Below are 16,384 nucleotides of genomic sequence, written 5' to 3'. Positions count from 1 at the left end.
GATGCTTCTTTGCTTATGTTTGACCGAATGGCAGAACCTTCTTGGGGTCCAGAATCAATATTGAAAACTCCCAGTGCAATCACCTCACAACTATACCACTGTGCTATCATCTCTGGTAGATCTATTCTGCCAATGGGGCATTTTATGTGAGATATGATTCCTTGGGCATAACTACTAATTTACTGCATAGCTAAACTTTTGCTCAACTGGTCTATGTGACAGCTCTGTGAATTTTGGCACAACCCCCCAGATGCTAGCAAAGAGGACTCTATATGGTTAGCAGGGCTGGGGGTTTGCCTCTCCATTTACTTGGATGTGTGCAGCTCTGGTAAGATAACGGAACCAAGAGATGCACTAGCACTCAGCAGAAAACTTGACCTCTGCCCCACCAATATGCATACATTAATGGGTTTATACTTGAACCAACCACTCAATCATAAGCAGAGAATTTACCACGTAATTCTATTACAGTGTTCTGAGGTGTATTTTAATTTTAAAAAAACATATGCAAACCTGCTTTTATTTGTATAGTTTGAAGATGAAGATGATGATGATGAATTAAGTGTCTGGGATCTAAAGCTGCATTCAGCTACAACTTCAACCCAGTATCCAACTGCAATGGTAAAAGTAGATGCTGGCATAGGCATGGTCACATAATAAAACCAATTTGAGAGTGCTGAAATAAAAAGAAAATAACTTTTAATACAGGTCAATTTAAACAAAATTCACATTTTCATATACATCCTGACATTGTTTGCAAAAAATGCATAAGGAAATACTGTGTACAACATTCTCACAGTCACAAACTAATTCAACTTTTTCTTCTGAACACCATTATCTTAATGGCATTGAGAGGGGAGAGTTTGAGTGAGGGATGAACACTGTTCTTTGCAGCCATGACCAAAACTTTGTAAGGTAATTTTGTCTTTCCAATGCTAGGGTTAAGGACATCTCATCTCAGAAGGGAATGACCTTGAAGTAGAAGGAGGAGAATCCAGTCATCATATTTCATGCTGAAAAAACAAGCAAGTAGGTAAACTAGGAATGATGGGGAGAAAGTGAGGTCTGCAGATGCTGGAGATCAGAGCTGAAAATGTGTTGCTGGAAAAGCGCAGCAGGTCAGGCAGCATCCAGGGAACAGGAGAATCGACGTTTCGGGCATAAGCCCTTCTTCAAACTAGGAATGATATTTGGCTAAGTGAGTTCCAGATCAAATTAAAATGCTGAACCACAAAGATAACCATCTCTTTATTGTTACTTGAGCCACACACCAATTGTCATCACATCAAGAAGAAAAACAATGAGAGTGGTATTGGAAGACAGGGTTTCAATTCATGACTGCTGGTACCAAAACTCGACAAGGAGGGAGCTGTTTCATTGGGGTGGACACCAATTAAACTGAGTATTAAAGTCACATCAATATTTGAGAAACTGTATATTAAGGGACATGATAAGGCGTAAGGTTGACAGTGTTGGATGACTTGAGATCAAGCAATATTTAGAAATCAAAACAGAACAGTTAAGATAACGGAACGGTTCAGGATGTGTAAAATGGGATAGTGAAGGGACAGAGAGCTGAACAGTAATTATACAGCAAATAAGATCCATGCAGAGAACAGTAGCAAAAATCAAAATTAAAGGTTCTTTCTCTGAATGCTTGAAGCGCCTCAAATAAATTAATTCGCAGCATAAATGGTTTAGATGCAATTACCTTAACAGGATAGATTACAAGGTGACCACACCTTGAAAAGACAGGCAGATGAGGAAAGGTGGGTGGCGGCAACCCAGACAGTAAAGGACAACACAAGGATATTAGTGACATAAGATTTCAGCCTGGAAGATCAGGAAATAGCATCAATAATAATGGAGATTTTGAATAGCAAGCGTTAGAAATAATTGGCAGAAATCATTGCCACTGTTCAGAGCATTAAACAAGAAATTACTGTATCTCTTAATAAAGGCAGCACATATTTACTGGAGACTTCAATCTTCTTAAAGACTGGATACATCAAATTAGCGAATGTGGTCTAAAATATGAGTTTGTAGTGTGCTTTTGTGACTGTTTCCTGGAACAATAATTCTGAAACCTATTGTGGTTAAAGCTGTTTCACATTCAGTATTATGCAATTAGGCTGGAGAAATTAGTAATCTCATAATAGAAGATCTGCTGGGAAAACATTATCATAATTGATCTGAATTCTCCATTAGGTTTGACAGCAACATACTCCAATCATGAGCAAGAATCCTACCCTTAAAGTCAATTACACAGATATACGAGGAAAGCTGGCTAAGCTCAATTGTAAACATTAATTAAATTGTAAGGTCAAACATAAGCAGTGGTTAAAAATTTAAACAAACAATTGAAAATGTTCAATGAACATACATTCCTTTGAAAAAATAAAATCATCAATAAAGATTCACCCATGGCTTCCAAAGAAGGTTAAGGATATTATTAGATTAAGAGAGGCTTATAATAATGTAAAGAATAGTAATAAGTTTTAAGAACTGAGAATATTTTCAAAACAACCAAAGGTCAAGAAAAAGTTGAAAGAAACAGGGAAAATGAGAAAATACAGCACAAAATGTAAACAAATTGTAAGGCGTTTTACAAATATATAAAAAGGAAGAGTGTCATTAAAGTAAACATGGTCCTCACAAATAGAGATAGGAATAATAATGGGGAACAAGAAAAATAGCAGACGGTGAACAAATATGTTCTGTCTGTTCATAGTGGAAGCTGCAAATTAAATGTGTGACAATGCTGCTCCTTTGACAAGGTTATTCTGTCCTTATTCCAAGGGCCTAAAAAGAGTGAGGAAAGTAAAGTAATTAATATCAGCAGAGAAAAAGTAATGGAGAAATATAATGGACTAAAATCTGCCAAATCTGTCCTAAGTTTCTAAAAGTATTATCAGCAGTGAAAGTGGAATGCACTAGCTATGGTACCATTTTTAGATTTCCAAAATGGAATTTGATATGGTGCCACTCAAAGGGTTAACGTGCAGGGTAAAGGAATGAGGGCATTACATTAGCATGCATAGAGGATTAGTTAACTTAATTAATGTATATAAATATGACATCTTTCCTTCAGGTATCCAAATCTTGATACTTCATAATGCCACCAAGATCAATATAACATATCACTGAGCATTAATAAAGGAATAACATTATAACTGATCCAAGTACACCTCACAAACAAACAGCAACAAAATCTGTCCAATGTTATTTAAAATGTGGTAGGTCATATCTGTACAACTGTAACATTATTATTAGTCTAGATAACATAGATAACAATTAGCAACTTAGTTAGAGCTTTAGAAAAGGTCTAGCAAAGTGGCCATCCAGCCCATTGTGTCTGGTCTAGCTAAGTAAACTAGCTGCTCATTTGAATCCCATTTTCCAGCACTTAATTCAGCCTTGCAGGTCACAGTGTTTCAACAGCACAGCAAGTTCCTTTTAAACAAGCTGAAGGTTTCCATCAAAATTGACAGTCCATTTCAGATGCCTATCACCATCTGGGAGGAAAAAAGCTTTTTCTCATGTCTCAGCTGATTCTCCAACCAATCACCTTAAATTTATGCAGCCTGGTAACTGACCCCTCCATGAGAGCAAACAATTTTTCACTATGCAAGCCTCTTATTACTTTGCTCATCTCAATTCAGTTACCTGTCAGTCTTTTTATAAGATTTTGAAGTGTGCTTTCTTTTAAGAACAAAAAGGAGCAAGTGAGAGCAGGAACAGAGTGGCTGCAGGTCCGGACCACAGCGGGGCGGAGCTGCTGAGGCCTGAAGAAGAGTGGACTGCAGGCCCGGACTGGAGTGGAGCGTCTGAGGACCGGAGCAGAGCAGACTGGAGATCTGGAGTAAAGCGACTGAGGGCCAGAGTGGAGCAGGGACCGTTGTGAGACTGAGGGCCGGTGCAGGCAGTCAGTGGCTTGTGAGCCCAGTCAAACCATATGCAGAATCTCACATGCAGTATTCCAAAAGTTGCCTAACCAACGTCCTGTACAGCTGCAATATAATCTCCCAGCTCCTGTCCTCAATGTACTGACCAAAGGAAAGCATACCAAATGCATTCTTCATTATCCTGCCTACTTGCAATTCCACTTTCAAGGAACTATGATCCTACACTCCAAGGTCTCTTTTTTCAGCAACACTCCCAAGGACCTTACCATTAAGTGTATAAGTCCTGCCCTGATTTGCCTTTCCAAAATGTAGTCCCTCACATTTATCTAAATTAAACTCCATCTACCAATCCTCAGCCCATTGGCTCATCTGATCAAGATCCCATTGTAATCGGAGATAACCTTCTTCACTGTCCACTATACCTCCAATTTTGGTGTTATCTGCAAACTTACTAATTATACCTCCAATGTTCAAATCCAAATTATTGATATAAATGATGAAAAGCAATGGATCCAGCACTGATCCTTGTGGCACTCCACTGATCAAAAGCCTCCAGTCTGAAAGGCAATCCTCCACTACCACCCTCTGTCTTCTACCTTCGAGCCAGTTCTGTATCTGTAGCTAGTCCTTTCTGTTTCCCATGTGATCTAACCTTGCTAACCATAAGGAAGCCTGTCGAATGCCTTACTGAAGTCCATGCCCACCACTCTGCCCTCATCAAACGTCTTCATTACTTCTTCAGAAAACCCAATCAAGTTAGTGAGATATGATTTTTCACGCACAATATCTAAACATTTGTTAAATGACAAAATTGTACTCACTTCCACCACTACCTCTGGCAGCCCATTCCAGAGACTCATCACCCTCTGTGTGGAAAAACTGCCCCTCTGGACCCATTGCATCTCTTCCCTTTCACCTTATACCCGTGCTCTCTAGTTTTAGGTTTCTCTGCCATTGGGAAAGCTGTCAGCTATCTACCTTATCCATGCCTCTCATAACTTTATAGACATCTATAAGCTCACTTCTCAGTCTCCCATGTTACAGGGAAAATTGTCCCAGCCTATCCAACCTCTCTTTATAATTCAAACCTCCCAGTGCAGGTAGCATCCTAGGAATTTTTTTTACTAATATCCCTTCTATAGTAGAGCGATCAGAAATGCACACAGTACTCCAAATGTAGCCTCACCAATGTCTAGTACAGCTGAAACAAGATATCCCAACTCCTATATTCAATGCTCAGACTGATGAAAGCAAGCATGCTGAAAAGCCTTCTTCACCACACTGTCTACCCATGACTTCAAGGAGCTGTGGACCCCTAGATCTCTTTTGCTCTATAACACTCCCCAGGGCATTATCATTGACTGTCTAAGTCCTGCTCTACTTGCATTACCAAAATTCAACACCTTGCAATTATCTAAATTAAACTGCACCTGCAATTCCTCAGCCCAATGGCCTAGTTGATCAAGATCTTGTTGCTGTCCCAGATAACCTTCTTCATTGATCACTAAGCCACCAATTTTGGAGTCATCTGTAAACCTACTGACCACACCTCCGAAATTCTCTTCCAAATCATTATCTAAATGACAAATAACAGTGGACACAGCACCGATGACTGTGGCACAACATTGGTCACAGTCATCCAGTCTTAAAAACAATCCTTTACCACCACCCTGTCTCCTACCATCAAGCAATATCTGTATCTAACTGGTTATGTCTTCCTGGATCCTGTGAGATTTAAACCTATCATGCGGTGCCTTGTCAAAGCCTTGTTAAAGTCCATATAGACAACATCCACCACACTGCCCTCATCTACTTTCTTGGTCACCCTTTCGAAAACCTCAATTGACTTCTTGACACATGGTTTTCCAAGCACAAAGCCATGCTGACTATCCCAAATGAGTCCTTGCCTCTCCAAATGCCTGTAGAACTTACTAACCACAGACGTTAGGCTCACTAATCTGTAGCTCCCAATTCCCTGTAGCCTCTCTTAAATAATGGCACAGCATTAGCTACCATCCAATCTTTAGGCACTTCACCCGCGCCTGCCCATGATATAAACACATCCACTCGGGGCCATGCAACTTCCTCCCCAGCCTCCCATAAAGTCCTGGGATATACTTCATCAAGTCTGGGGGATTTACCTATCCTAATACATTTTAAGACTTCAAGCACCTTCTCTTCTGTAATGTGGATACTCATTAAGATATCACTGCTTATTTACCCAAGTTCCCTAGCATCCATTTCTCAGTAACTACTGATGAGAAAAAACTTACTTAGGATCTCACCCATCGCTTGTGGTTCTGCATGTGGATGACCTTGTTAACCTTTAAGACGCCCTGTCCTCTCCCTAGTTATTCTTTCTCCCTTCATGTATTTGTAGAGTCTTCTTTATTCAAAGTTGTCTCCCTACGGCTTTGGATCCCAACCCCTGACAAACTAGTTTAAACTTTCCCATATGGCTCTGACAAATATCCCCACGTCTTTGAAAATGGACTTACTCAGAATCCCCCAGCACTAGTCTTTTCTAGAGTTTTTAAAAAAGAAAAGCAACTGCCATTCTACTGATTTTAGTGTCAACTTCAACAATGAGCAGCTTGCCAAGGAACAAGGGATTATTGACAGCAATTGTACTTCCAGATTTAACAGCACAGATTGTTACATCATCTGTTTTGTGATCAGAGTGCACAGCATTGGCTCAATATACTCCTATCACACACTCTGGGCTAATATCCACATATTATTGATAATGCGGGCTTCTTCCATAAGGTCCACTATCGCTGGAGCCCTGCCCTCTAAAGAATTTTAAAGCTTCATAGTTACATAAAAGCACATATGCCAACATAGGATACTATCTAAAGAACAATTTCAAAAAAAATCTACTACAACCTCAAAGCTCATTGGAGCATGGGAAGTTGAGAGGCGGCCTTATAGAAGCTTATAAAATAATGAGGGGCATAGATAGAGATAGAGCTGTCTTTTGCCTAGGTTGAGGGATTTGAAGACAGAGGGGCACATTTTTAAGGTGAGAGGAAAAAGATTTAAGAAAAGACATAAGGACATTTTTTTTTAAACAGTGGGTGGTTTGTATGTTGAATTAACTTGATGAGGAAGTGGCAGATGTGGGTTCAATTACAACTTTTAAAAAGTCATTTGAATAAGTACATTAATAGGAAAAGCTTGGAGGGATAAAGACAGGAGGAGGCAGGTTGAACGAGCTTAGTTTGGCTTGGACTGGTTGGGTCTGTTTCCATGCTGTATGACTCTTTGACTCAAAAGACTCTGAAGGACATCTAAGAAATGTGAAAATAAGTAATCAAACAAACTTCAAAGACACAGGAACTGGAAAATGGCCAACACTCTTATTTCAAATGGATAAATAAACCATTAGTGTTTTGTTATGATCCTCTTAGGGACCATTAATGTTTAAAGTAGAAATCCAATTACTCATCAAAAAAACAATAGAATTAGGCCCAAATATTTCAGGATTTTCAGAATGAAAACTTTTTATTATATAAAAAAAAGCAATCACTACTAACTTACCATTATAACTTTAAAAGACTTATGCTATGAATCACTTAATCCCTAAATCCCTACAGTGCAGGAGGCCACTTGGATCATCATGTCCTCACCAAGCCTCCGATCAGCATCCCACCCAGACCCATACCACCATCTTAACCATGGCTAACCCACCTAACCTGCATAACCCTGGACACAACAGAGCAATGTAGCATGACAATATCGCCTAATGTGCACATCTTTGGGCTGTGGGAAGAAAGCAAAGCACCCAGAGAACAGACAGACTTTCAGGCAGACGCGTGCACACACATGGCTGAAATCGAACTCGAATCCATCACACTGTAAGGCAACAGTGCTAACCATGGCCCACCATGCATCCACTCCACATGAATTCAGTTCTAAGTTTTTGCTTCACCAAAGATCTTGATGATTCATTCATATTTCCTGAGGCCAATTCAAAAATTCAACCGTGTGGGCGGCACGGTGGCACAGTGGTTAGCACTGTTGCCTCACAGCACCTGAGACCCGGGTTCAATTCCCGCCTCAGGCGACTGACTGTGTGGAGTTTGCACGTTCTCCCCGTGTCTGCGTGGGTTTCCTCCGGGTGCTCCGGTTTCCTCCCACAGTCCAAAAGATGTGCAGGGTCAGGTGAATTGGCCATGCTAAATTGCCCGTAGTGTTAGGTAAGGGGTAAATGTAGGGGTATGGGTGGGTTTCGCTTCGGCGGGTCGGTGTGGACTTGTTGGGCCGAAGGGCCTGTTTCCACACTGTAATGTAATCTAATCTAATCTAATCTAATCTCAACATTTGCTGTCCTTCATATTCCAGCTAATCTTTCAAGGTATGATTCTACTGGCTTTCCCCATTAGTGATTGATAGACAACCCTCCAACATCTTCTATAGTGACCTCACAACTGTGGACATTTCAGCTACTCATTTGGGTTGCAAACTGATATGCAAATGCTATCCTACAACTTTTTAAGTCGACACTACTTGCTGTTTTTGAAAAACGGTCACTGGGCTCAAAACAATAACTCTGTTTTCTCTGCACGGATGCTGCCAGACCTGCTGAGTTTCTCTAGCAATTTCTGGATTCATTTTTCACCAGCTGCTTTCTGCCAAAGATTCTATAAGGACCACTATGGATTTCTTCCACTAGCCAGAAGCGAGGGAAATTTATCATTTGGCTTTTCCTCTCCAAATTAAATCTCAAATAAAGCTTCATTCATCTTCTTCAGAGCGACAGAGAAAGCTGTTTTTCTTCCAACAGAAATCTGGTTACGATCATCGCCTTCTTAGTTTCTCAGTTTGGTACAATGTCATCTTCATCACGCTAAAGCTACAACTGCTCTATATGTTCCCAAACTGACTTGACTGCTCTGTCAGTAAATATATACAGATAAACAATATTCAAATCAAGGCTCCATCTTCAATCACCATCTCTACAACAACATGACACACACAGTCTGCTTTCAGGGACAAATGAAAATTAACTACCTTTTAACTTCAAGGTTTTCCCTGATACAGGGAAACCATATAAATACTGTTTATTCTAAACAAATTCTAAGACTCTGTTTCCCAGAACTTCTAGGTCTGATCTCTTAAATCAACAGAACCTGACCTTTCAAGTGCAACAAACTCCCACATTGTATGAGTTGCATTTTCTTCAAGTTTGTGTATCAGTTTTTCAATAATGTATCCCTAATGGGAACATATAGAGCAGTTGTAGCTTTAGCGTGATGAAGATGACATTGTACCAAACTGAGAAACTAAGAAGGCAATGATCGTAACCAGATTTCTGTTGGAAGAAAAACAGCTTTCTCTATCGCTCTGAAGAAGATGAATGAAGCTTTGAGATTTAATTTGGAGAGGAAAAGCCAAATGGTAAATTTCCCTAGCTTCTGGCTAGTGGAAGAAATCCATAGTGGTCCTTATAGAATCCCTAATTATTAGTTAAATTTTTATTTCATGAAATTAAAGGCTAACTTCTAAACATAGCATTTATGAACTATGTAATATAGAAGTATGAAGAGAAGTACAGGGTTTGAAAACATAAGGTCTGTGAAACATTTTGTCCAAAAACCAAAAATGTTAACACTTCGTTTGTGGCATTTTCATATGCATAACAGCAATCCTGGGTCCATCTGCAATGGAGAAAACAGGAATCAGTTGTCAAAGATTAAGGGTGCACTATTCTAACATGACTCATGTATCCATAAATGAGTTTTGATCTGAGATGCAGATTAGACACAATAGGGCATATGCCAGAGAGTATTCTACTTTCACCCCTTTCTTTATAGAGATATTGGTCATTTTGAGATATGGTAATAGCAGCCCTCTAATATCTTCAGATAGGACGGTATGGTGTATTAATTTCTAGTAGATTATTAAAGTTGCTCCTATGCAAACTTGTGCACAGTATGATTCACTACTGGATATTAGTCGATATTAGAGATAATGGTTTCCTTCTTCCTAGTCCAAAGGACTAAGGCCAATTGTATGATTACAATTGATTTGCCCCCGCAAAGATACGTGAATCAAGTTCAGTGAAAAGAGGGGAAAAGGTGTGACTGAATTGGATGCTTAAACACCAGTGCAAGTTCATGCACCAAGATACTAAGACATGGATCAGAGTCACTCATTCTTGGACTAGAAAGTGCAGAATCCATATAGGTCGAGTTAAAAAATAACAAGAGGAAGATGACACTGGTAGGCATACATTATAGGAACCCTAACAGTAGCGGTATAGTAGGACAGAGAATAAATCATGACAAATGAGGTCATGTAAAAAATGCAGTATATTAATTATGGATGACTTCAATCTTCATGTTTTTATGTTTACTTGTGGCCGATAGATGTTGTTGGCTAGCCAGCATTTGCCCATCCCTAGGTGCCCTGGAGAAGATGATGGTGAGCTGTCTTCCTGATCACTGCAGTGCATATGCCATGACTAGACTCACAATGCCATTAGGGAGGGAATTCCAAGAATTTGTCCCAGTGACAGTGAAGGAATGGTGCTGATACATCTCCAAATCAGGATGATGAGTGGCTGAAGGGTAACCTGCAAGTGGCAACGCTCCCTCATCTGCTGCCCTCATCCCTCCAGGTAGAAATGGTTGTGCGTCTAAAAGGTGCTGCCCAAGCAACTTTGGTGAGTTTCTGCAGTGCATCTTGCTGCTGAGTGGAAAAGGGAGTGGACACTTGTGAATGTGGTGTCAATCAAGCAGGCTGCTTTGTTCTAGATGTTGTCAGAGCTACATTCACCCAGGCAAGTGGAGTACTCCATCATACTCCTGACATGCACGTTAGTGATGGTGGTTAGGCTTTGGGGAAACAGGAGGTGAGTTACTCACTGCAGTCTTCCTAGCCCCTGTATTTATGGAGAGTCCAGTTAAATTTCTGGTCAATGGAAACCCCCAGAATGTTAATAGCAGAGGATTCAGTGATGGTAACACCGCTGAATGTCAAAGGGTGGTGGCTAGATTGTCTCCTGTTGGAGATGGTCATTGCTCTGCACTTGAGTGGCACAAATGTCACCTGCCACTCTTCTGCCCAGTCTAGATTCTACCCATGTTCCACTATACTTGGTGCACTGACTGATTCAGCATCTACAGTATCGTGACTGACACAGAATACCACTCAATCATCAGTGAACATCTTCACCTCTGACTCCATAGCAGAGACTGGAAATGTAAGAATGACAGAGACAGCCAAGAAGAAGAATTCAGTGTATTCAGGACAGTTTGCTGGAACAATAAGCTATTGATCAAACAAAGGATCAGGCTGTTTGGATCTGATATTGTGTAATGAGGCAGGTTTAATAACTAATCTCAGAGTAAAAGATCCCCTCGAAAATAGTGACTATAACGTGGTAGAAGTTAGCAGTTTGAAAGGGATACACCTGGCTCAGAAACAATTATGAAAAATTTAAATAAAGGTAAAAACGTGGAAATGAGGGCAAAGATAGCTGGAGGGGACTGGGAAAGATGTTTAGCAGCAAAAACAGGACAGGAACAATGACAGAAGTTTAAGAAAATAGCTCATGTTTAACAACAAAGATATATTCCGGAGAGAAAGGACAATTCTAGGAAGGGATAAGCTAACTATGATTAACCAGGGAAATTAAGGACAGCATCAAATTGAAAGAAAAAAGCATACAATGTGACAAATTTTAGTGATAAAGTAGAGTATTAGGTAAGTTTTAATAATAAGGCTACTTAATAAAGTAAGAGCCCATGATGTCAGAGGGAGTACATTAGTATAGAATAGGGGATTGGCTAACAAAAAAGGTAGAGTCTTGAGATGAGGTTATTTTCAGGATGGCAGTCTTTAACTAGTGGAGTGTCACAGGGTCAGTGCTGGGCCCACAATTGCTAACAACAATATATTAATAACTTGCATGAAAAGTGTGGACATACCATAGCCAAATTATCTTGATAATATTAAAGATGAGTGGAAAGGCAAGTGGTGGGGATGACACGTAGAGTCTGCAAAGGGATCTCGGCAGGTTAAGTTTGTGGGCAAAAACCTGGTAGATGGAATACATTGTGGGGAATGGTCATTTTGCATTTTGGCAGGAAGAACAGAGGAGTTGAATATTATTTAAAGGAGAAAGCTTGCAGAAACTGGCAACACAGGGATTTGGGAGCCCTCTTCCATAAATCATAAAAAAAGCTTGCATATAAGTTCAGCAAGTAAAAGGGAAGGCAAATGAAGAATAAAAACTGAGAAGATTTTCCTAAAAATATAAGACATAAGTTAAACCATACCTCAGGGCCCTCTTGTGGAACAGTGATAGTGTCCCTACCCCTGAACCAACAGACTTGGGTTCAAGGCCCATCTGCTCCAGAGGTGTGCAATAACATCTCTGAATAGGATGATTCGGAAAATAGGTTACATAAAAAAGTTAAACTACACCTAGAGTACTGTGACCAGTTCTTGTCTCTTATCTAAGGAGAGATACACTGACATTAGGGGCAGTCCAGAGAAGTTCAATAGGTTGCTCCCAGGTACCAAGGGATTGTCTGATGAGTTGTCAAGTAGGTTGAGCCTGTACTCATTGAAGTTCAGAAGAATGAGAGGCAACTTTATTGAAATATAAAAGGTTCTTATGGACTTGACAGGGGTAGATACGTTGTGGGAGGGTAGAACATATAATCTCAACATAAGGAATCACCCATTTAAGACAGAGATGAGGAGGAATTTCTTCTCTAAGAAGATACTGAATTTTTAGAATACCTTATCATACAGGGCTAGAAGGCTGGTCATTAAGTATATTCAGAGCTAAGGTAGACAGATTTTTAAGCAATAAGCCAATCGAGGGTTATGGGGATAAGGCAGGAAGGAAAGTTGAGGGTTATCAGATCAGCCATGATCTCATTCAACAGCAAAGTATCTGAAGGGCTAAATAGTCTACTACATCTCATGTCTTCTTGGTCATTCTGTGAAGACTTACAATGCTACTAACTTGCTGCTATTGATTACAAGAAATATCAATCAATAAATCAGATTTCAAAACTATATTGCTTTCCACATGTAATCAAATTATATTCAATAATGCACATTAATAATTTCATAATATCATAATGGAAATAAACTTAAGAAATAGAAGGAAGAGGCTCCGCAGCCCCTAAAAACTTCTTCACTATTCATTAAGACCATGTCTGACCTCAACCTCAAATCCACCAGCCTGCCTGGCTCCCAAATCCCTAAATTCCACTTGAAAAAAATCTGTCAACCCATGCCTTCAACATACTCAATGACTAAACATGCACAATTCTCTGGGATAGAAAATTCCAAAGATTCACAACTCTCTGACTCAAAAAAATTGTCTTAAGTTCAGTCCTAATCCTGTGACTATGTCCTTTAGTTCTAGACTCTCCAGGTAGGGGAAATAATCTTTTGATGTTTAGTCTCTCAAGCTGTCACAGAATCTTATACATTTCAAATAAATCACCGCTCATTCTTCTAAACTTCACACAGTACTGATCCATTATACTTAATTTGTCATGAACAACTCTTATTTGCAAGAATTAATCTAGTGAATCTTCACTGCGTCCCTTCCAAGGCAATTATATCTTTCAATAGGCACACATACGAAAACTGAGCACTGTACACCAGATATTACCTCAATGTCGCAAATAACTACAGCAGGATTTCCTTACTCTTGTATTCCAATCTCTTTGCAATGAAAGCCTCCAATAGCTGCATGTCATATCTGCACGTTAACTTGCTACACTTCAAGTAGGAAAACACACAATGTCGCGCAACAGCAATATTTAAGACATCCTCACAATTTAATAAATATTATTATTATTATTTGGACAAACAAAGAGGCTCTGGCATAGCCACAATTTTCCTGCCCAACTCCACTGCCATTAATATAAGACTTACTGAGAACACAAGTATGGCACAGGTATTTTTCAAATTTAAAGTTCATTTGTAAATATTTCACATTATGTTGGTATCATATCATTCATATATGCATCATCATTAAATGCTATGACTTGTTTAGTCAGAAAGCTAAATGTACTGGTATGCCCCATGGCTGACACCAGTTGATACGGGAATTAGAGTCATTTCTTTATCGTGGGAATATCAATCTTGTGGGTGTGTGTTCACTGTTTATTGAATATTCATGCTAGTGTCCAGTGTGTTACACACCACTATTCAATACATCGCTGAGGGCATTGTCTTTCACATTGAGTGGTGATAACTGAATGGGGATTTCATAGATGTCTTCAAGGTCCTGTGAGGACTCTATCAAACATCACCCTCAAATAGACACACAGGTGGACAGTACTGAGTTTGCTCCTCAGGCCCATCAATTTCTTATCCAAACTGACTGTTGCCATCTTGTCCGACATCAGTATTGGACTGCCTTCCATCTCTCTATGTTCCATACTACGTCCTCACTGTTGACACTTGCCAATCCAAGACTAAATGCAAGCTTGAATTCTCCTGCTCCTCAACAAGAAATATCCAGGAATTCGAACACAACTATACAAAGCCAACCATTGCACCACACCTTTAAATGAATATGAACTGGCTGTGGCATGATTTTTTTCTGTGGTCACTGACTTTATCTTGAAGATAGGATATAATTATAAAATGTTGAAATAGAATGAATATTAATGGATGCAAGGATATTAGAAATAGGAATCCACCACTAGATAGCATGAGACTCTATCCATCACAAGCATGCCACTATGCTAAACACTTAATTTAAAACCAAAGTCAAATTTCAGCTCCTACCTAATTAAATCATCTCACAGGTCATTCTGCTGTTGAAGCACCCAAAGAATCTGCCGTGTGTCCTCCCAACTTACTTTCCAACCTAATTTTGTAGGTTCAACAAACTTGGATACATTACATTCAATATCCCAATTCATCCATGTCATTTAGACTGTAAACAATTGCCCCTAATTGCACTCAACTAATATCAGCCGGTCAATCAGAAAATAGCAATGGGGAACAAGAATGGCAGAGGAACCAAATAGGTATTTTGCATCAGTCTTCACAGTGGAAGACAGCAATAGCATACCAGAACTTCAATGGAGTTAGAGAGCCAGAGGTGAGTGCAGTGACCATCACACAGGAAAAGCTGTTGTGAAAGCTGGAAGTTCTATAAGGTGAATAAATCACCTGAACTGAATGGATTACAACATGGATGGGTTCTGAAGGAAATAGCGAAGGAGACTGTGGAGGCATTAGTGGTGATCTTCCAGGAATGAGTGGAATTCCAGAGCATTGGTAAATGGCTAATATAAAAAGGGAGGGAGGCAGAAGACAGAAAATCAGAAGTCAGCTAGCCTGACCGCAAACTTTAATAAGATTTTAGAACCCATCATAGAACTGTACAGCATGGAAACACTCCCTTCGGTCCAACTCGTCCAGGCCGACCAGAAATCCTAAAGTAATCTGGTCTCAATTGCCAGCAATTGGCTAATATCACTCTAAACCCATCTTATTCATATACCTATCCAGATGCCGTTTAAATGTTATAATTGTACCAGCCTCCACAATTTCCTCTGGCAGCTCATTCCACAGACATACCGTCCTCTGTATTAAAACGTTGTCCCTTCGGTCCCTTTTAAATCTTTCTCCTCTTAACGTAAACCTATGCCCTCTCTTTTTGGACACGCCTACCCCATGGAAAAGACCTCGTCTATTTACCCTAACAAAGACCCTCATGTTTTTATAAACCTCTATAAGGTCACCCCTCTGCTTCTGATGCAAGGTAAACAGCCGCAGCCTTTTCAGCCTCTCCCTGTAGCTCAAACCCTCCAACACCCTTGTAAATCATTTTGGATTCCTTTCAAGTTTCACAACATCCTTCCGATAGGGAGGAGACCAGAATTGCACACAATATTCCAAAAATGGCCTAACCAATGTCCTATACAGCCACAACATGACCTCCCAACTCCTATACTCAATACTCTGACCAATAAAGGAAAGCATACCAACCGCCTTCTTCACTATCCTATCTACCTGCGACTGCACTTTCAAGGAACAATGAACCTGCACTCCAAGGTCCCTCTGTTTATCAACACTCCTTAGCACCTTACCATTAAATATACAAGTCCTGCCCTGATTTGCTTTTCAAAAGTACAGCAGCTCACATTTAACTAAATGAAACTTCATCTGCCACTCTTCAACCCATTGGCCCATCTGATCGAGACTCGTTGTGCTCTGAGGTAACCTTCTTCACTGTCCACTACACCACCAATTTTGGTGTCATCGGCAAAATTATTAATAATATCTCGTACGTTCATACGTTTAATCATTTATATTAATGACAAAAAGCAGTGAACCCAGCACCAATCCTTGTGGCACAACACTGGTCATAGGCCTCCAGTCTGAAAAGCAACCTCCACTACCACCCTCTATCTTCTACCTTCGAGTCAGTTCTGTGTCCAAATGGCTAGTTCTCCTGTATTTCATGTGACCTAACCTTGCTAACC

General features: G+C 39.9%; 1 protein-coding gene across 7 annotated transcripts in view; it reads right to left on the bottom strand.

Moving 5' to 3' along the window:
- LOC122561552 (aminopeptidase O (putative)) overlaps positions 1 to 16,384 on the bottom strand; it is a 399,666-nt gene that overhangs the window by 329,090 nt on the left and 54,192 nt on the right. For all 7 annotated transcript variants that reach the window (XR_006315040.1, XM_043713375.1, XM_043713330.1 and 4 more), the window contains exon 4: positions 514 to 676. Coding sequence is in view for 6 of the 7 variants with exons in the window: in XM_043713375.1 (XP_043569310.1) it covers positions 514 to 676 (163 nt within the window). In the remaining variant the exon portion in view is untranslated. The remainder of the gene's footprint in view (positions 1 to 513; positions 677 to 16,384) is intronic.

The sequence above is a fragment of the Chiloscyllium plagiosum genome, chromosome 2 (genome assembly GCF_004010195.1).
Source record: "Chiloscyllium plagiosum isolate BGI_BamShark_2017 chromosome 2, ASM401019v2, whole genome shotgun sequence".
Taxonomy (NCBI): Eukaryota; Metazoa; Chordata; class Chondrichthyes; order Orectolobiformes; family Hemiscylliidae; genus Chiloscyllium; species Chiloscyllium plagiosum.
Note: the sequence above shows the minus strand (reverse complement) of the source record. Positions and strands in the feature narration are given on the sequence as shown.